This window comes from Eleginops maclovinus, chromosome 11, assembly GCF_036324505.1.
Source record: "Eleginops maclovinus isolate JMC-PN-2008 ecotype Puerto Natales chromosome 11, JC_Emac_rtc_rv5, whole genome shotgun sequence".
In the NCBI taxonomy this organism is placed as follows: Eukaryota; Metazoa; Chordata; class Actinopteri; order Perciformes; family Eleginopidae; genus Eleginops; species Eleginops maclovinus.
Genome location: NC_086359.1, coordinates 3,591,582 through 3,614,585, shown reverse-complemented (window position 1 = coordinate 3,614,585; position 23,004 = coordinate 3,591,582). Strand labels below are relative to the sequence as shown.

Here is a 23,004-nt window from a genome sequence, read left to right as displayed (position 1 = left end):
TGTGTGTGTGTGTGTGTGTGTGTTCATCCTGGAAACTCTGACATGATTTTCCGATCATCTTCCTCTTCCTCCCGATCATCATCTCTATCATTCTCCACACACACACACACCAGTTCAGACACACCCTCCCCACCTCAACCACCACCACCACCAACACCCAACCCCCCTCCACCACCTTCCTCCTCCTCCTCCTCTTCCTCCTCCTTCACTCCCTCCCCCCTCCCTCTCTTCTCTCTCTCTCTCCCCCTCCCACGTCCCCCTTTTCTATTCATCCTGGACGTTTTGGCAGCGCGGCCGTGGTTGCCAAGGCGACAGGATTCTTTCCCTCCCGTTAATGACTGTGGCGTGGTTGGTAGGGGGTCACCATCCACCCTCCACCCTCCACCACCACCACCGCATCAGGGCCTAATCTGAGGTGACACGGCCAATATCCACACACACACACACACACACACACACACACACACACACACACACACACACACGAAAAAACTCACACACTAACATGCATGCACACTGGTATGCAGCAAACATTCCCACTCAGAAGAATGGGTTCGTACAATTGCATGCACATACACACACATTTGACAAGCCCCACCCCTTGCCACCATCCCACCACACACACATGATTCAGTCACACATTCTTACAAGTAGCACACATTCGGCTCCTCTCCAATCATGAACGCTCACACACACACACACACACACACACACACACACACACACACACACGATTATCCAGTAGCAAAGGTTCTCCTCTTTCAACAACGAGGAAGGGGATTCAATCCTGGAGGTTGAGGTGTAACTCTTCTTCTCCGTATTCCTCACTGAGCTCTAAATCTACTCAACTTTTGATTTTATAGGGCGTGGTACAAAAGTTTAACGCACCCTTAACACGGATCAGACGCTAAAAATGCAATCTTGCAGGTGTCTGAACATCAAAAAATGCTGTGCTATCCGTTGATAAAGCTCCAAATCTGTGTGATAATGCACATACTGGTTGCACGTGGACTGTTTTACTTTACCGCATGTCGTAACCGCAGAAATTAGCTTCAGGTAATTAATCTTACAAGCGCCCAGACCAGAAACCAACAAAACACAGCGAAAGGATTAAAGTTAGACACAAATAACATCCAAACTGGACAAAAAATATGACAATCAAGGTATCCACCCTGCTCCATTTGTCTATTTACTCTAAATTGGAACATTATTTACTAAATGAACCTCAAGCTGTATGGAAAGAGACGCCACGGGGGTCCAAACCTTTTTTTACTGAGGGCTGCATACTGAAGACATACGACGGTCTGGGCCACTCACAGAGGCGAGGTATATTGCCTCATAAGTTAAGTTATAAATTAGATAAATCAATCAACTGAGGTTCATTATGCTTCATATTTGAATGTGGCCTCCATTAAAAGGGTTCCATGTATTCTGTGGCAGCTCATTCCTTAAAACAGGAGCCTCAGATTCCTAAGGGGAAATAGGAAGGGTTTATTTCCAGCTGGTTTTGCATCAGGCTTTTTTTAATCAACTAAGATTTGTTTGAAATTGTTTTCAACTTTAATTGACTGAATGCATTTGAAAATGCATAGATATTTAGACACATTTAAATATCCATTATACTTTTAGAATTTGCTGCCAATTAAAGGTGGACCATAGGCTGCAGTCTGGACACCCCTGCCCTACACCAATCAGGAAAATGCTTACTGGGGTAAGAAGTTGGACAAAGGTCTCATAGACTTTTATACAATCGGACTTCTTTTGCACCAATGGAGTCGTGTTTATTCCATGCTTTAAATTGAAGCATTTCTACTTCAATACACAAACACTTACCACACAAAGTCCCACAGGATTAATCATCACACTCAGGACTTCAGGACGGTTGTGTTTGTTCACACTGTCAATGTTCTTTGGACGTACTGTATGCTGATATGCTTTCAAACCACAACAGTGGGATTCACACTCTACACACACTCCTGCTCTGAATGATTTACAAAGCTTGTAAGCGAGTCTGCTGCTTCAACGGGCAGGTCGACCCCGAATGCTTAAACTGCACGCTTCAAATAAGGAACTGCCAATACCTTTAGAAGAAGTAATAATACTCAACGACTTACATATGTTGGGTACATCGTGTTGTAAAGGTACTGTTGATCAAATAAATACTAACTCAGGGACATACTTGACTCGGAGCCCCCAAAACAAACTGGTATTAGATGCATTACCATCATCAAACCCTGGCTTTAATCTGCATTTATCTCTGGATAACTTCCAGAGAACATGTAGAAAGAGAAGAGACATGAGCTATTCTAAACCACAGTCCTAAACAAAGCTGTGCTTTCTGAAGCAGCAGCTCACATGACAAACTCCCAGCAGCTTTATGACCTTCAGATAAACTCTGTTCCTACTGTAGAGCTGCTATTGTTTAATCCAGAAGACTCAGGGCGTCAGCAGACAGCCCTGACGCAGGGCAACACCCTGGACCAGCTAGTAAAAACATAAAGATAGAAACACTTTATCCTAAGTAAGCAAGCAGGCTAACCAGTCAGCTACAAACTACAAACAAATAGCATGAACGCCTTACAGATAAACCAGGGAATTACACAGTTTCATCTTCAGTTTACTTTCACTTGCTAGTTATCTGAATTTCAATTCAACGTTACACACAGTACCCAAGCTTTTAGTATACTGGAGCATTTTTTCACTTTGTATTAGGTATGCATTGGTTTCATTTATCCAAGTGATATCATATCGGATATGTCCTTTTCCGTGATGATGAGATCTTTGACAAATGTGGAGTAGATAATAGAAATGGTCCAACATACAGTTAGCCAATATCACTGTAGCACAGTCTTTAAAACCAGAGAGGACAAACCTTATGCTAGTGACATTATGACTTCAAAACAACACAAAAATAATCCACATTTCCTTTGAGGTTTTGATTTGAGGTGCTCAAATTCAATTGACTGAACCTCAATTGTGAGCAGCACTAACTTCACCTCTTCTGTTTCTGTAGATCCCACAGAAATCCACAAAACCCCAGTTCCCAGTTGTGGACTCTGCTGATGGTCACAAGTCAAACACGTCTTCTTCGTTGCCATGCTCCTTCATTTCCACACACAGTCAGCCAGTAAACGAGTTACTCAGTCACTCCCTGTACTTGTGAACAGAGCCAATGAGCTAATTGGTATTCACTTAACAAGTCTGCTAATCAAACGGCTGTCAGAACAGTAAATGGAAGGAAAACTGGTCAATGAATGAACCAGCAGGTCAACTGGAGCGAATCTGTTCCTCCATGGAGAGTCAGAAACCAACAGAAGTTTAATATGAACAAAAGACCTGAAGTCTTTTCATGAATGTTAAGATACGTACGGTACCTCATACAAAAACTCCAGGAAATGTGTTTGAGGTGTACAGTTTCTCACGAGTAAACAGAAGGAGAGCTTGAGAGCTACGATGTTTCCGGAGTCTGGAAACATACAAGTATGACAGATTAGCACATTAAGACAGACGGAGTTAAACTGTCACTTCGATGTATAGTCAACACAGATGGCTGCTGGGCCGGCCAAGCTGTTCCAAGGAACTCACTGTGTGTGGATGCGTGTGTGTGTGTAAACAAGTGTGTGTTGTTGTTGTCTAACTCTATCACCACCTTTCTCCCTCTCTCCCATCTGCATGTCGGTATTTCCACCAACGTTTTTCTTGTCAAGTCAGTGATTGGCAGAGCAGTTAGAGACCGAGAGAAAAAGAGACACAGACGGCCAGTTCTGAATAATCTGGCAGTAAATTAAACACTTCTGAAGTGGAAATGGTTTGACTTAGACTGGAAGAAAACACTGCTTTTTGCCTGGGCTTTGCCACACCTTCAATTCTTCAACAGGCTCACCCCATCTCTGACGTTTTCAACAAACCAAATAGACGTGGAAGTTATCCGTCATGCTCAGATTCCAAGCATTCCCTGGTCCTATTTTTTCCACTGTGAGGACGTCAGCTTGTATTCTGGGGAATTATGAAGCCCTATTTTTTATTATTTCCTGCATTTTGAAATCTCAACAACTAGTCAACTAATATGAAAACTGATGGAAAATGTCATAACATGTCTAATATGCATGTACTCAATATGTATCATCAAATTGTTGTCACGCGACATCGTATAGTCCTGTCAGTTCCTCCAATTTGTGCATAAAAAGGATCTTCAAAACAAACGGAAATAGGAATAAATGTGTGTTTATTTGCATACATATAATTGGACAGGAACTGTTCCATATCTTTGTGAAAGTAATGTATAAAAATATGAATTGTCCATGTGTAATTTCCGGCATGTTATGCAGTCAGTCAGTAATATAAAATCTTTGTTCTCTAAGGAAAATATTGTATGTATTCCGGTGTCACCTCCAGATGGTGTACATGGTAGACTGTAGTGGAGAAAACCAGGTAGGAGGAGGAGGCCTGTAATAGACAGAGCTGCAGCACAGTCAGTGTCAGATAGTCCGTCACGACTTCATCTGGATTTCAGTTCCACCAAAACTGGTAGACAAAAGTAGTTCCAGATGATTTCAACCATTGAGGTCCTGCGTATTTATCTCATAATATAATAGCCTCCTAAGTGAAAACATGGATGTATTTATCCTCCGCACGATTCGGTTTGACTGGGTTCTTCCTTGGCCCAAACTACACTCTTCAGTCAAGTTTCATTTAAATTGGGTCAGTCATTTTTCTCTGTAGTCCTTCTGAAGAACAGATTAACAAACAAGCACAAACGCAAACCCAAAAACTATCCCACAAGGCGAAGGCAAATACTTCCAGCGTTTGGAAGGAATCCAACCTTGATGCTCGCTGTGAATTCTATGGTTCTCCATCATTGTACACACAATATGTTTTTCCTTTTCCAGCACAAACACACTTTAGTCCAGGACTGAATAAAGAGGAGGTAAAGAAAGAAGAGACTCTGTACAGAGAAATCAAGGTCAGATCCGCAGCTCAGTATAAGAACACAGTGTGAGGACGGCTGGAGTGTGGAAGCACATCGCCTCATGTTCACTGTGATATTTTTGGTAGGAAATCTTTAGATATTTGGGATTTTGAACAAGGTGTCCAGGGTAGAAATTTGGTGTCTTGACAGGAGAATCAGGCCTCTCTGCCCAGCTCTGCCTCCACCATATAAACGCTGCTGTGTCTCTAAAAATAGCCCTAAGCCCTGGGGCAGGCCAGCTCGAGCAAGGCCGCCCAGCAAACACAGAAACACCGTGACACCCAACAACTCTGCTCCCCCCCCTGCACTGCTCTGCTGAATCCAGGGCAACACGGCCCCCTCCAGATACTGCTAGCTACATTGCTGGAAATTAGCAATAGCATGTTGTCTCACCTGAATAACCTGGACTGTGGGAACCAATCTGTACAGGATTGATTAGCCCCTCAGATAAGCAAAATCCAACCAATCCTAATATTTTTATTTGAAACAGGAAGTCCCGCCCTTTCATGAGGACACCCACACACCGTGGGATTTGATCTGCTGCTGTAACGGCCTCTTTGGTTTCAGGATTTCCCCAAGACTTTGGAACCTGGCTGCAGGGATTTGCTCACATCCTGCCACATAAGCATTAGTGAGGTCCAACACTGAGGTTAGGCGATAAGGTTTAGCCCCCAGGCGCAGTTTCACTTTGTGCCATATTTGGGGGTGAGATCAGGATTCTTTGCAGGCCACTCAATTTGCTGCCAAACTGAACTGGGAAACCCATTTCTTTATGCAGATAGATTTGTGCAATGTCATATTAGAAGAGTTCCCTTTACATGATTGGATTAATTTTTTTAAAATATCACTATAGCTATTAACAATGTTATCATTTTCGAGAAGGGGAATCCAGAGCATATTTATGATTAGATTAATGTACTTTATTGATCAAAAATTGGGGATTTTTTTGTTGAAGCAGCCAGTTTACAAAGTAAAAATATGACACAATTAAAAATAAACATAGACAGCAAACAACAAAAATATACAAATCAACAGAATTAATATAAATATATTTAAATATTAATATCCATCCATTCAGAAATTGCCTCCACATGGCTCTCCAGATGTTAGCAGCTAACAGTGCTAACAACAGTAATAGTGCTAACAGACCTAACAGTCTTAACATGACGGAAACCTGAATGGTGGGACATGATGCTTCCCAGAACATTGTTGTTGTTTGTGACGGCATTAAACCCACAGAAGAGAGTGAATTTATTTATAAAATACAGTAATTGTAATGCTCTCAATAAAAAACCTTTAAAATAAATGTTGTCCCCAAGAAGAGGAAGCGTTTCTATCCAGCTCGGTTAGAGGTATGCAGACTAATAAAATACACAGATCTGACATCTACCTCCCCTCTGCTCTCCAGACTTCCTGCCTCCCATCAATCCTCAGTGATTCAGCTGCCTGTGTGACCTGAACCTAAACCCCGCCCGCCTGCAGTGACCCCAATGATGACCCAGTCTATTCCTCACACCGTGTCTTCGTACCTCCCTCTCATTTATCTTTTCTGCGGCACACAAACACACACACACACACACACACACAGACACAGACACAGGCAGCCAGCTGGCCAACTAACCGATCTCCCACTCAGGTTCAACACCTGATACACGTATACTCAGTTACGGTTGATGTGAGCTACAGAGGGGGAACATGTCAGCGTCTCGGTATGAGGACGCTGAAAAGAAAGAAACAAAAGCTCTCCATCTTGTCTGTCGGTCAAAGAAAACATTTCTGTCAGCACTCTGTCCTCCAACCCTTTACTCTCGTCCTTAATGTTGAGGATCGAGCAACTGAAGCTTATAGCTGCAGAGACATTGAGTGTAAATTACTCTGAAAAAGAGCATCGCATGAAATAGAAAAAGCGCAGTGAGTCATTTAGCTTCGCCACCTCCTTATCCGTACAGTACGCTTATTACAGCGGCCTTCGCTCAGCCAGACTCCTGATCTCCAGGTCACCAGTGCCTCTAAATTACAAATGCAACTCTGGTTACTTTAAATCATTACAAAGAGTCAATTTACGCCATCCTACACGTGCCAAATTCTCCCTCAAACTACCTCATACTTCAGGACAGGGTCTAATACATTCATCTTAATCCTATCACACACACGTAATTCATTCAGAACCACGTGGCTATCCAGTGAACGTACACCAGAAGTGTTTTCATTCAGAACTGGAATATGATATAAATACATATAGGTGGGTTGAATTACAGCAAATACAGGATCTATTTTTCCAGGAAAGAAACATTGACAGTTGCAAGCTCAACCTGTTTTACAGACGCATTGTATCTTCCATGTTTAATTACCATACATAGAAATCTGTTGTGATTCATCCATGAGTTATTCTTTTTGTTTCTCTTTTTAACAAGATCTAAAAAACAATGGGGAGTCAGCATGCAAAACGTTCACATCCAGATTACAATGGGGAGGTAAATGCAGAACGCTAGCATTTAAGCTAATGCTAATTGATTTTTTGCTCTTATATCTGATTTGTTTTAAGCTGCAACCTCATGAATCTTATATAAGAAGTAAGTTAAATACATCAGAAAACAGTTGAAATATTGCCGGGATACGGGACAAAAACTTGAAGACGGATGAATCATTTCTAACTTATTTTACAGCCAATTAAAACATAAATCAGAAAGAAACTGAATAAAGAAGATCAAATTAAACTAAGGTATAGGTATACAGTCACAGTGTGTTGTTTATCATATTGCCATGCAACAATATCGACACTAGACTATGATTAAAGATTCTGATTGTTCATAATTAAGGATTGTCAAGTCTCATCAAGCCGGTTTTCGTGACACGCTGAGACGTAGTCATCCAAATGGCTGCATGTTACCATTAAATAACCCCTTAGGAAACATACAGACTGGGTGCAAAAGGCAAACTGTAGTGCTGTAAAGTATGCAAAAAGTGCTCAAAACATGCAAAACTACCAGGACACCAGGTTGGGTTTTTTTTCATTTGAGAAATTTCACAACTGTTGCCTTTGCAGATGTTGATTAGATGACAAAACGTGGCAAACCTGTGTCTGCCCCTCATTCTCTAAAGAGAGACAGGATATGTTTTGCAATTTTAGCTGCAATGTTAAGGGTGGGGTGACACGCTGGCAATAACTGGCTACTTCTCAACCCTCCACTCATCCATGGCATGCTCACAACTCTGTAAGATATGCATGGGTGTGTGCATACTGTATATGTGTATAGTATAGAAGGGTACACACTGATACACAACTTCAGCTATATCAGTAGTTTGATCAAACTTTGTTCCGAATAGTTAATCATTGCCTACTGCGAGGCATCAGCTCACACACACACACACACACACACACACACACACACACACACACACACACACACACACACTCCATCTCTAACACACACAGGCAGACTTTGTATTCAAGGGCCCTTCCTGCTGATGCCCTGCCCAGGAATGTACAGCTGACCCTGCTCTCACTTCTACAGCCCAGCTGATCCTGGACGCACACACTCATGCAGAGACACTAAGACACACACACACACACACACACACCATGGCGCACGCTCAGTCGTGCCTCTGGGATGCACTGAGCTTCTATCAGTTAACTACATTTCCAATAATGCACAGCGTTAAGTGTGACGGGAGGGAATTGATTTCCAGTCCCACAGCGTCAAAAACAGTTATCTGGGTCGAAGGTTATCGTAAAAAAGAAAGCAAGTAAAGACTTCAGGAGTTTCTCTACACATTCAGCAAACAATAAAAGGTGTGATCCATCATATCCATCTGACCTGCTGTTATTGTACAATATTACACTTATTTATTGTGTCTAAAGAGACAAGGTGCACCACTTATTTCAAAATAATAACCCACAATATCAGCAGAGTGTAAATTAATTTCTGGTTTTCCATTATCGGCTGACTCACGTAGCATTAAGTGTAATTTACTGCTTTCATAAACAATAATCATCTCTAAGGGCACATTTCACCAGGACACATTAAGTGATGAGTTGTATGTTTCTGGCAATAGATATTAGAGAATTATAGAAACTACAACTGTCAACTTTAAAGACAGTAAAGGTGTTTGGATAGACCTGAGGATGATCGCACACGATTAAACCAAAATATGTTTTTCCTGCACTTCATTTCACCCTTGCAAACAAAGACAAAGCTTTAACTGATTCTCAGTAGCGTTTAACACTCTTGAAATTAAACTAGTTCAGCCTCTTTGAGTTTAAAATACTCTCTCTAATCATGCTACTTTGACTTGAGGTCTAAATTGTCTTTTAGCCTCAAATGTCTGCATTATTAGCAAAGGGAAAGTGATATTATGATAAAGCCAATTCTCTGCTTGCACACTTTTCATTGTGTTTGAGACCTGAGGATAACTTTTTGTAATGCTAGTACATTATATGTGAAATAAAGTTCCTGTGACTCAGATATTGTTGTTTATGAGTTACTAGGCTCTTCTCTTTTTATGTTATATGTTCTTGTTTATATTTGCACTGTGGGACTGCCAGAAACGGTATTTCAATTTTCTGTATGTATAACAATGTTGACAATAAAGTGGACTTTCACTTTGACTACTGACGTGATGCAGAAGTCATAAATATCCCTTCCACCGTATATTATCTAATGCATTCATTGAGGCTAATTATAACTGAGCAGAGGGGTCATGACAGCACCTCCCTGAGTTTACTGCAGGCTACTTGCTGTGATTACTAACTTTAAAAGAGCCAGCAGTAAAGAGAGTCTTCAGTCACAAGGCTCCAGACGGATCTATTGGTTTCCACTTTCAGTTGAAAGCCCTTCATTGAACAGAGCGGTCACATGTTCACCCCGGGGCCAAAGCGCTTTGACCCTTCAGACGGACTTTTAACTAGAGACAAACAGGGTGAGGCTAATCGCTAGCTGTGCTAATCCACCTTCACCTGGAGGCAGAGCTGCTCTCCTGCAGCTTAGTGGGAAAAAGTGAAAGTTAGGAGGAAAAATGTCAAGTTGAGAAGTCGAGCATTTTTCCGCTTCAGTTTGAGGACTTATGAGCAGGATAGCGGATGAACAATTGGCGCCGTTTTCATGACACTCGATGGAGAGATGTAGCATGGGCCAAGATTTTGAAGCAGATCTGAAGTGTGAATACAAAACCTATTTTGCCCTTTTGTTGACACTAAAAGGAATCCCATTTGACCTTAGCGGAGGTCCACGCTCTCCTAGAGCCGTTCTAGTCAACTAAAACCCAGCTTCAATATCAATATTAGCATAAAATAGCTAACCAACCACGTCCAACACCAGAACTAACAGCTATAAAGCCAAAGCTAGCTATAAAGTTACCTCCTAAATTCCACAAAAAGTTTCAATGTATGTTTTCAGTCATTTTCTAAAAGTTTTGTGTAGTTCAATCAAACTGGAATATTGTCTCTTTTTGGATTCACACCACTTATTACATCTTTCACGTGGATGGACTATGTGACAGTGATGTTATAAACAGTAGCTAAATAATAATAGATAAATAATTAGCTTGAGCTTGGGCAGCAGCTTGCTTTGTTTTCTCAACAATTAAAAAGTGAGGATTTCTTATTTGTAGTATAGGTCAAAAATAGGCAAGATTAACGAAAGGATTATTTTTTTATTCCATTATATAATAATGAATAATATTTAATATACGTTCTGCTGAGCATCTCAAAAACAGAATGCTAATGGAAGACATAACACTTGTCAATTGCCAATTAACTCTAAAAAGGATGGAGACAGTTTTGCTTTACTGCGTACATCTATTAAATTATTATACCTCACAATATATTTAAAAACGGGTGTGTGTGCAAAGGTACATCAGCACATGAGGACCAACATGAAGGGCCAAAACTGGCTTTCATGCCCAGACATGTACCAGCTGGTTAGACAAACCCTTTGCAATTGTTCCACCTTAACTACGAAACACACGATCAACTGCAGTGAGACAACAATGTTATACAACTAGTTAAAGGCTACAGAGTTTAAATGCACACAATTGTCAATTAATCAATTTGTAAATCAAATCACAATGTTCTCAATTGTTCTTGTTAGAAAACGTTATTTTATATTCTCAGATGTCAGCTTCTTAAATGTAAGGATTTGATGCTTTTCTTTGTTTTAAAATCACTGTGCATTGAATATATTTGAGGCATATACAAGTTATTTTAAGACCTTGCAGCCGAGGAAGGGTATTAGACATTTTGAACTATTTGATGCCATTTTATAAACTCACAATAGTTGATCAATCAAAAGACTAAATCCAAATAAATGTCAGCTGTAGCATTAGTGGAGTGAAGATGAGGCAGTGAACTCTCCAATGCTGGTTATATTTAGCAGTAAAGTACACAATCAAATCAAAAACAAACAAGAGTGACACTGCAATGTTTGCTGGTACTGTGCAACTTTAAAATCCATCAAACAATCCATATTCAAACACGTCAATTGGACAGCCATGCAGACCTGCAGGTCAAAGTTCATTTCTTTATCGAGGAAGTTGTGCACCAAACTGCAACAGTTCTCCATCATCTTCCCTACCAACCATCAAATAAACAACAGATCTGGAGCTGCATTCAGGACACCGTTGTGTGCTTTCGGCTCCATAGCATCCTGATATTTTATTCACCATTGAGTTCTGACACACGATCATACTGAGCTGAAGCAGAAATCATTTGAACGCACAAGTAGGGCCCATGCAGTGTAGTTGTAGGCAGTGCACCTGGCTGCTTCCCAGGCTGCTGGCCCTTTAAAAGCTAAGATGGTGTCCTACAAGCTGCAGCTTCTGCCTTCCGTTTCCTTCCTGCCTCTCAGAGATCACAGAGCATTTCAAATTGAACCTGAACTAACCTCGCACACAGAGAGAGACACACACAGCGGGGACAGGAGACAGCTTTCCGTATTACCTGTGGAAATGGCAGCGCTCTGAACATGATGTAACAATGCATTGTTACAAAAGTCTTCCACTAATTGCAAAATAAACTGACTACCTGCGAGGATACACTTGTGATTACACACTGACATTCATATGTGGCACATGTTGAGCTGACAACCGCTTCCACACAGATGGATTTTTTAATTTAGTTTTTATTCATTGACCCGGGCAAAGTCAATAACGTGCACTTACTTTCTTGTTACGGGTCTCCGTGTGCATCTCGGTTGCCGGAGCGGTGCAGCGGCGGAGGGGTGGAGCAGCAGGAGCAGGAGGGGGTCGGTCGGGGCTTTTGGGTGTAGCTCTATCTGAATAAGAGCTGGTATAGGGAGAGAGCAGGGGTTTTTGGGGGGGATTAGTTTCCACCTTTACAGTAAATGTGGGATATATAGATACACGCTCCCTCTTCTTCTGCGCTCTTTTCAGTTCATATCCGCAGCGTCGAAGGCTCCCTTTGATCCCCCCAAAAAACAGCCTGTCTCTCGGTGTGTCTCTCCCTCTCTCTGACGGCTTGTTGTTGCCGTGCATTCAAGGGCTGGGCTCTCTCTCTCTGCCTTTTCCTCCTCCGCCTCTCCCTGCTTGTGACCCCACCCTGCGTCCCCACCCCTCATCTCTCTGTCAGTCAGGAGCTGCGCAGCCCTGCAGCCCTGCAGAGGAGCGGAGAGGAGGCTGCCGGCGACCCGACACCGGCTGCAGGCAAGCGGGCAGGCAGGAGGACGAGCAGCCGCTGCAGGACCGCGCAACAATGCTTAGGATTTTTTAATTTGAATTGCATGCAGAACAGCACAGCTTCTCAGCCACATCTGTTAGAGCCATGTTGCTGCTTATTGCTAAGAGATGGTGGAGAGCGAAGCACACATGTCACCTTACTGACGTCACCCAGCAGGCTAATTGAGGACACTTGAGCTGGGTGGGGAGGGTGGAGCAGTGTACAGTATATATACCCAGCAAAGCTTTGCAGCATTACTTTTTTTTTAATATGACATAAGATGAATGATAAGGGAATGCAGCCAATTTGATGACTGATGTAGGTATAACCACTCCCTTTCCATTGAATCAGGGTGTGGTACAGTGAAAGGGTTCATAATTTGGAAGGTATTCAATAACAAAATGCAGCATGTTAAGATCTGATGTGGAATTCAACAGGGAGAAAGATTGAGGCAAACAGCTGAAAAACATTACCATACTTTTTACATTATCATTATTAAAGTTTCAGAACCAAAGTACACATTGATATTTTTCAAAAACCAAGCTGAGGAATTGATTTCTTCATCTGCATCCATGAGACTATAACAGTAGTTTATTATTACTCAGTTGGGGGGAATGAACTACATTTCCCATGATTCCACAGACCGGAAGCAGCAGCACACGGCGGAAGCATGAAAAGGTAAACAAAAGTTATCGGTTTAATAAACCAGTCATTCCATTACAACTGTGGCATTTATTTAGAGCTTTGTTTCCTCGCGGTGGGATAATAAACCAGTTTGAAGCTGTTACGTAGCTTTTACGTCGATCATCTGATGTACTATCCGTTGTTGTCATGGAGATAGCTAGAGCCAGTTTAGCTAACGTTAGCTAATCTCTGTAGCAGCAACATGTTTCTCACGATTTCATTTTAGAATATGTTGAGCAGGACTATTACGCTTGTATAGTGTAACTAATAATGATAGTGTCGTCTCTAAGCTTTAGCATATAATGCCTGTATCACCTCTGCATTGTTGAGTTTGCTCCTGGGAGTCTATTTACCACATTTAGCTAATGCTAAGATTAGCTACAAGATTAACTGTAGATGGGGTTTACATCTAAAGAGTGTCTGCATAGAGATTTAAGTTCGTGACAATGAATAAGAAACTGACATCTAAATCTCATAAAGCACATGTTAAACATATGTAGATGAATATTCTCATACTGTTTGTTTTGAACAAAGCAAAGTAGATTAAAAGGTAGTAAGAATAATGTGCTGTTCACTTATTTTGCCACGTACTAATAATGAACAATAAAGAAACATTGCTATCACAGAAAAGAGCAGTAAGAGTTGTGTTTTCAACCTGTAGACTTCCTTTTTCAGTCAGCAATATTGAAACTGTAATTGTATTTGGATTACAGACATTAATGCTAACGTACAGAGCAAAAGCAGAACAAAGCTGAGTGAGACAAACACATTATTTAAGAAATGTTTTAAGGTCAAACAACAAAGACTACTGAAAGACATTCAATGAAAGCATTATGTGGACAGATTATATTGATTATATTTTAAAGCAGTTTTCAAAAGATGGGGTCAAGCTGTCGATGTCTTTACAGAATGATGTAAAGAAAATGCATCAAGAAGTAGTATTAGATGATTCGAAGTGTTGTCTGATTCTCTAGTTGATGGTGAATTATTATCTATGGCTTTCCACCTTATTTTTTCTTGACAACTAACTATTTATATTATTTATAATGTTTTGATTAAGGGGAAGGCAGGCATAATAAGACAACAACCAAACAATATTAATCTAGAATATAGTCAACAGACTCATCCATAAAATAAAATGAATTGTTAATTGCAAGCTATGTGTTAACTTTCCAAAAGTTATTTATCTGTTGTTGTATTTTTGTGGGTTAAGATGTATTAACAGTGTATTTGTGTTACTGTTAGACTGTACTGTAAGCATCCTTTAGGAGCTACACTGTTACCTGAAAGATGCTCTTTGTTCATGAATTTGCATAGTCCTACTGTTGTATCCTCTGAGTGTTGATCTGCTGTGTGTGTGTGTGTGTGTGTGTGTGTGTGTGTGTGTGTGTGTGTGTGTGTGTGTGTGTGTGTGTGTGTGTGTGTGTGTGTGTGTGTGTGTGTGTGTGCGTCAGAGTAAGCCGGCAGCTGTGTGAGGATGGACCACTGCTGGAGGAGCAGGAGACGGAGGGCCAGAGGCAGCTCCACAACCTCCTGCTGCAGCAGCTCCACACTGACGTCGACATTGATGGGTCTGTATTAAGAAATATTTGGCATTATAATATGTAGACAGTTCAATATATATATATTATAAAGACAAAAATACACCTCAATACATCTTCTCAACGAATATTGTCCGTAAAATAATCCGAAAGATTCTGCAAGAGAATCTGCTTCTACATACTAACAAGTACCCTGTAGTGAATGTCTGTCTCTTGATAGCAGATCATGGCAGTGCACTTTGTTATAAGATGAATTTCCTGTCACACATTGACAGTAAAAAGACTATTTGCTGTGTTAGTAAAAGCTGTCTGTGTTGCTCAGCAGGAAAATTAAGTGAGCAATTTCACGTTTTTTCCCACCTGAGCTCTTTGTACTAAATATAAAAAAGTCCCACGTGTTTATGACTGCACGGGGCTTTGGAGAAAAAGCCTCCATCAGTTGCTGTGTTATGTTTCAATTTTGGAGGATTTTCTTTTACACAAACCCCGGGGCTACATGTTGTTACACAGCCACATTTTTATCAGTACAATCTGAGTGTAAAACTCTAGAAACAACAGTGGAATATGTGATATATTTGCTGAAACCACTTCTCTCCTGCAGATGTGTCGCCAAGAGGAAGTGCTTCGCCCCGGCGTCGCTTTATCGGCCGTTCGGGGAGCAAGCAGCCGGAGTGAGGAGCCTCTCCCAGTTCCAGGCCCTGCAGGACGGGGAGAAGGAGCTGGCCAGCCTGCGGGAGCTGGGCCTCACCGACACGGAGATCCAGCTGTGGCAGCGCCGGGACGAATCGCAGGCGGCAGAGAAGGTATAACCAGATGGGTTTGATTCCCAGCCCTGAACATTTGTGAGTTTGTTCTCCTATTTTCTGTGGTTTTCTAAATCCAGGCACACTTGGGTGGCATTAATGATGACTTTGCTTTTTTTGTGAGGTTACAAAAGTTCATAATATCCTTCTTTATGACCTCTATATCAAGCCTTTATTTTGTTCACAGCAGACTGAAAGTTAAATGATACTAAAGTAATACATTGTAATGGTATCATTTAAGAGGAACTCAATTCAAGCCATAATGCAGTTATAATAATACTTTTAGATTTAGAAGTTGTAATATTTCACTTCTGAGAAACAGCGAGGAAATTATTTTCCGTCACCTCTTGTGAAATTGAACCACTAATGCAGTCTATTTTTTCCAAGTTAAAAAAACAGGTTGATGATATAAATGTCATCTTGGATAGATTCCATTAAACCAAGCTGTTGCATTAACAGTTATAAACTTAACTGACTGTTTTTTAGAAATGAACACCAAACACCTACAATGATCAATATTTAACAGCATATGAAACACCCAGTGTACTCTTGTTTGAATATTCCTGTTCAACAACATAAATGTGGACCATTTCTCGCTGTCATGCCTGAGGAAACTCTGATCTACATACTTTATATAAACCTCATCCCACCAACTAACGTCTGACCCCGGCTCGTTGCCCACTCAGGCCCGCGGTGTGTGTGCGGCTCCCGCAGCGAAGCAGCAGCGCCTGCAGGTGATCACGGATAAGATGGAGGCCCGGGAGGAGCTGCTGTCCCGCCCACAGCGCTTCGCCTCTAGCTGCCCGCTGTCCCGCCGGGAGATGGAGATCGAACAGGCGCTCTTCCAGGGAACCGACCGCCTGGGCTTCCTCGCTGCGCTCTACCACAGAGGTAGCGATGCTTTATTTTATAACATCTATCCAAGGTTCCTTTTACTTCAAGATCTGAATACCTCTTACTCCTCTGAGCTGATCTTCTTATTCCCAACTTTGGAAAGTATTTTCTAGAAAGGTAAATCTATACTAACGTTCCCAGCCTTTAATGAAAGCATCCAAACATCTTCAGTTCAGTTTTATAGGTCTTTAATATTTCCTTCATGCAACTGCCAGGGAGTAATTTAACAAGTGGGTGAACCTATAATTTAATTTAAGTTGGAATTAGTAAAGTATGAAAATAAGTAAATCAGTTCTAAACAGCAGCACAGAGGAGAGAAATACAGTAAAACAGGGACTGTTATGTCCCATAAGTCCACATCAAAAGATCTCACCTGTGTTGTTTTCTTTATGACAACAGATGAAGATAACCCAGATAGCCAGCAGGGGGCGCCGCCCTCCGACCCGATGGACTCTCTCTACAGAGACTTCCTCGGCAAGACGAAAAAACAAGCTTCACCACAGGAGAGAGAAACAGCCGGAACATCACACCTGTCTACACACAGACACACACCTGACCAATCACAGGACTCACACAGAGACGACAGCCAATCACAGGACTCACACAGAGACAACAACCAATCACAAGAAGCCTCTAACCATCATTTACAACCCCAGGCTGATGAAAGTGGATCAGTTCAGTCGGAGTGGAGATCAGAGCCCGCGGAGCAGCATCTGGCTCAGGACTCGCCAGCAGCTGCTTCACCACGGATAAACATCAGCCAGCCAATTGGCAGTCTGTGCGGAGTGGCGAAGGCGAGGCCGGGGGGGCCGCTGACTGTCAGCGGGGAGATCGAGACCATCTCAGAGGAAGAGATCCTGAGGAACCGTGAATCTGAAGAGGGGATCCGGAGCATCCCGAGGTTCAGGAACTACCAGCCGGGGAAACCCTCTAAGGTACTGACAGCTGCTCAGCACACTTTTACTTTAGTTGTGTTTATTTGGTTGTTTTCTATGTAATACAACTCACACAAAATGATAGATAAACAATAATAGGGCACCACTTTTGTAATAAGTACATTTATTCTGAATTAAGAGACATAGGCTGAAGCTTATGACACCTTTCTTAGATTGATTATTTTGTACACTTTTTATTAAATTCTTACTCAAAAAAAGGAGAAATTGGAAGAACTTTGTGAACAAGAAGTTTCTGACAGATGGGTTGGACCTCAAACCCACTCACAAAGTATTGTATCATTGGGTAAATAGTAGTTCCCAGTCAACACACCCAGTTTAGAGATGCTCTCTGCTATTTCCCAGGTGTTGTATGTTTCCAAAAAGAGACATACCTTCACCTGATGGTTGCACCTCCATCTCAAAGTGCACTGTGTTCGTTTAAAAGCAGAGTTTATTCTTTAAATGTCTACATCTATCTAATCTATAAGTGCCTCTAATGTTAATCCCGTGAGGAAAGCCATTCAATGTTTACAGTTGGATGGTTAGTGCTCGTGTAATTTACAGCTACATTTTGTGACTCGTATGAAATGTGGAACAGATTAAGCTGGCTTTCATTATTTCTTTTACTGGCCATTAAAAGGACTATTCCTAATGTGCTTCCAATATAATAGATGGAGGGAAAAATCAGCAGTAGAGGAAACTTACCTGAAGCTAATATTACATTTAAAATAAATCAAGTGAATATCCTTTAGAGTAACATTTGTTTAGTCAAATAAATCCCTGTTGTGTTGGTGTCCCTCCAAAGCAGCTATAAGGTATGACGCTTTGGATAACATCCATTTATTCACACACCTGAACCCTCGTATTAATCGTATTTTACTCACATTCCGGATTGTGTCTCTGCACGGAGAGAGGGCTGTGGTTTGTGTCTCCATCATTCAATTTGAATTAGCTTTTTTAATGGATCTCCTGGTGGCCGGCATGAACAGAAGAAATGATTACAGCGAGCAGAAACAGTTTTAATGTTCAAAGTGGCGCTCAGTGTTCATAAAATGAGTCATCAAAATGAAATACATCAACTCGCTGTAATTTAAAAACCTCCGAGATCTGCGGGGCCGACGACTCGTAAATTCCCCTCGTTTCCGCCTGTCAGGAGAAACGGATGATGGTGATTGTTGGGAAATGTAATCACCTTTTCCTGCAAACAGAGAGCTGCAGCTTCAGACAGAGCGCATGATTATGGATATATCACTAATATGATGAAAGCTAATCAATAATAAATAACACAAATATGAGAGAGAGAGAGTGGATGATCTGGGCGTCATAATTGATCAGTAAATATGTTTTAAATCACACCTAAATTATGAAGCTTGCATATGATAAAAAAAATACACATATCTGGAAATCAGAGCTCAGTATGTTGATGTATGTTTGTAAAACCACTGATTCAGTTTTAATGCTACAGAAGAGAGTTCTAAGAGCTTACTTCAAATGTTGGGTGATGCTGAAGCTATAAGGAAACTCTACTGAATGTTAAATATTTGTCTTTGTTCATTCTAATTTAGGGGAAGAGATATGTCTAAAACAAAGAAAAATAAAAAAGCCAGGGACACAAAGATAAACGGTTTTGACAAGATATTAAGAATGGGAAGTTAACTTTGCAAATATTAAAGAAATAAGGTAAACATGAATAAATCTAGAGTATGTGTTATAGTTATTTCTGTCTAGACCTGAGAGTGAAAGGGCTTTCCTATGATCTGTACAGAGATCAGATGGATGGAGGGATGGATGGATGGATGGATGGATGGATGGATAGATGGATGGATGGATAGATGGATGGATGGATGGATGGATGGATGGATGGATGGATGGATGGATGGATGGATGGATAGAAGACAAGATGATGTGTAAAATATAAATTAAATAAAATACTTTAAAAAATCATAAAACAATAAAATAAATACCATAGAATGCATTCCTAGTATAATATATAATAATAATAATAATTATAATAATATATAATTATAATAATATAATATATAATAATAATTATTAAATAATAATATATAATAATAATAATAATATAATATATAATAATAATAATATATAATAATAATAATATATAATAATAATATATAATAATAATTAATATATAATAATAATAATAATATAATATATAATAATAATATGTAATAATATAATATATAATAATAATAATATATAATAATATAATAATATATAATAATAATAATAATAATAATAATAATAATATATAATAATAATATAATATATAATAATAATAATATAATATATAATAATATAATAATAATAATATGATATATAATAATAATAATATATAATATAATAAATGTTTACATACAGAAAGCCATAATTAGCCTCGGGCGTGCCGGCCTGTCTCCCCTCCCCCCGTGCAGAGGCTGATGGAGGGGTTCTGTCTCTCTGCAGGTTTTGTGTGTGAAGAACTTGAGTGCTCAGGCGTCGGTGGCCCAGCTGGTGGCGCTGTTCTCCGGGTACGAGCGTGAGAGCGCCCCCCCGCTGCTTTACCGCCTGCTGACGGGACGGATGAAGGGCCAGGCCTTCATCACGCTGCCAGGTGAGAAGCTATCCCGTCATGATGGTCTGTAGCTCACAGGCACAGCTGACCTCTCTGAATTTCTCATATTGTATTTTACTTTACTACAGGTACATACGGTATTTTCAATGTGTACAATAGTCTTTGAAGTAGCTTATTTTTCTTTATTTAGTACAGCAATACAGGGGAGATGATAATCCCCCCTGAAAGCATAAACACCTGAAATCACAGCTGGGGAGAGGAGAACATTTTAAAGTTTGACTGCAGCGCGATGATTGTCTGCTGGAGATGTGATAAGAGGAGTAGAGCCAGTCTTCCTGCTTCATCACTGTGTGCTGCTCCTTTCTTTTAAAACAAACCTCTTTCTGTGTGTTTGTTTACACCACAGCGAGCTCCTCTTATGTGTAAACGTACTTAATAAAAACTGATTCTGATTCTGTGGACGACACACACACACACACACACACACACTCTGACCAACATGAATAAAGTAAGCTGTGTGCTTTTCATTTAACATCAGATTTTTGTGTGTGTGTGTGTGTGTGTGTGTGTGTGTGTGTGTGTGTGTGTGTGTGTGTATTTTCCTTTTGGCAGACACTGAAACGGCCCAAAAGGCTTTGCAGTCGGTCCATGGATACCGGTTGCTAGGGAAACCTTTGGTGGTTGAGTTTGGCCGTGAGCGACAGGAAGACGAGAAACAGAAGGAGAAGCAGGAGGAGAGGAAATAAAAAAATAAATAGAAAATCAGCCTGGATCCTCCTGAACCTCAGGGTGGAGACGGATGTGTTTTATTAAGTTATTATGGTCTTTTCATTTGAGTAAAAATTAAACCAAGCCTCGTTTTTTTCATGAGTTTTCTGGAGCTGAACTTTGTTTTGTAAATTTGGTGCTGAAGGAAAAACCAAAAGCTACCAAAAGATGTTTATATATTTATAATCTTGGAGACAGAAAATCTTTGTTATTTATATATATTTGTATTTATATATATTTGCTGCTTATCTGCCAACAATTCAGGTTATAATTGTTTGTTTTTTTTAGCTTTTACTCAAAAAGCGGTCCGTCATCTTGTCTTATATCTGGTGTGTATCCACTGAACCCTCTGACCTCTTTCTAATCAGTAACATCATGCATGAACATGAGGGACGTATACAGCCTGTGATATCATTTAGACATGTGCTCAGGTTTTCTTTTCGAGACTCCTTATAGTTTTTGTTTCTGCATGTCACCCAATGTTCTGCTTATTGACAGCTGTTTGACTCAGTGTTGAGCTTCTCTCGGACACTAGAGGGAGGCATTGAGCCGATTCAGGTCGCTCTGCTTTTAAAAGAGTGAAGGAATGCTGGAAGTTGTGAATATTGTCAAATAATATCCAGGAAACCAAACATGATGGGGGTGTTGATAAGGACAGGGCTCTGGTAGGCTAATAACCCTAACCCACAAAACGTACTTCCATACGTTAAGAGACTCTCTGCTAGGGATCATCTGCTGCACGTCGGAGTGTGTGTGTGTGTGTGTGTGTGTGTGTGTGTGTGTGTGTGTGTGTGTGTGTGTGTGTGTGTGTGTGTGTGTGTGTGTGTGTGTGTGTGTGTGTGTGTGTGTGTGTGTGTGTGTGTGTGTGTGTGTGTGTGTGTGTGTGTGTGTGTGTGTGTGTGTGTGTGTGTGTGTGTGTATACAGTCCACTTATCTCTGGTGTTCTCTCGGTCAGATGTGTGTTGGTTGAGAGGGTTCAGTTTCTCACCAGATTCCAGTTGCAGGTATTTTAGGTTTGAAAAACATTGCTGGATTTCCAAACATGTGATCTCTCTGATTTTGTATTTGCTTTTTGTATCTGGTAAAAACACTCACACGTTGAAGATGAACTGGTGCCTTTGATGCACAATATATATTTCTTATACCTGCTCGTCACGACCCATGCCTTGTCATTTAAAGACAGTTATTATATATATATTAGTGTATTTGCCTCTGTGACAGTAATGCACATAAAGAGTAGACGAAGCCTAATCTGCTGCTCCTGTGATCACACCTCCCTGCTCCTCTCAGCCCCACTGCACGGTTCCCACAGACCTGAGCCACAGATAGCTCATTAAAAGTGAAATCATGCACTTCTTGAGCGCCACCTCTCCAGCCCCAGACCTGGAACATGTTATCTCGGCTGTGTGACAGCAGGCCGACCTCGGTAAACAGCGCTCTGCTCTCACGACCCTCCCGAGAGTCAAACTGCGTTAGTATCGATCAGACTGGACTTGTTGCTTCAGGGTTTGTTTGTCTCGAGCTTTGTGTTTGCCTTCAGTTCAGGGCTGTGATCTGTTCCTCATTCTGCACGGTAAAAACACGGTTAGAAACTCTCCTCTGACAGCCGCACTCTGTATTTATTAACAGCTGCTCCATTACAAAGCCTTAACGGGACACTCAGAGGATGGTTATACTCTAAAGCTGGGTTTTAAAGGCACTCACAGAAACATTTTGTGTACAATACCCACCAAAGTGTCTGTAAATAAACATGTTCTAACATTTTTTCTCCATCCATCTCAGAAAAAGGGCTTCTTCTTTGGTGCGTTTGTATATTTTTCTATATTTTTTGAGGCACTACACATTTAACACCTACCTACAGTATGCTTTGTACGGGACAGATAGATTCTTAATCACGGGAACCACTTTTTAACTGTGTGTGTATTCAACCATTTATGGTGCCTGAGATACAGAGGTGGGAGAAGTACTCAGATCTTGTACTTGATTAAAAGTAGAAGTATTCAGATCTTGTACTTGAGTAAAAGTAGAAGTACTCAGATCTTGTAGTTGATTAAAAGTAGAAGTATTCAGATCTTGAGTAAAAGTACAAGTACTCAGATCTTGTACTTGAGTAAAGTAGAAGTACTCAGGTCTTGTGCTTGATTACAAGTAGAAATACTCAGA

At 40.8% G+C, this 23,004-nt stretch overlaps 2 protein-coding genes across 2 annotated transcripts in view; one reads left to right on the top strand and one right to left on the bottom strand.

The window, feature by feature from the left end:
- The window catches only part of klf8 (Kruppel like factor 8), a 56,850-nt gene extending 44,361 nt beyond the window's left edge, over window positions 1–12,489 (bottom strand). Inside the window, 1 exon segment of the mRNA XM_063894943.1 lies at window positions 12,128–12,489. Coding sequence (XP_063751013.1) covers window positions 12,128–12,460 — 333 coding nt within the window. The 5' untranslated portion in view covers window positions 12,461–12,489.
- Window positions 12,490–12,652: 163 nt separating this feature from the next.
- rbm41 (RNA binding motif protein 41) lies at window positions 12,653–22,611 on the top strand. The gene is made up of 7 exons (XM_063894944.1): window positions 12,653–13,319; window positions 14,780–14,896; window positions 15,468–15,669; window positions 16,356–16,560; window positions 16,963–17,498; window positions 19,965–20,112; window positions 20,686–22,611. Exons 1-7 carry the CDS (start codon window positions 13,312–13,314, stop codon window positions 20,817–20,819), a joined length of 1,350 nt encoding a protein of 449 aa, XP_063751014.1. The 5' UTR covers window positions 12,653–13,311; the 3' UTR covers window positions 20,820–22,611.
- The last annotated feature ends 393 nt before the right edge of the window (window positions 22,612–23,004 follow it).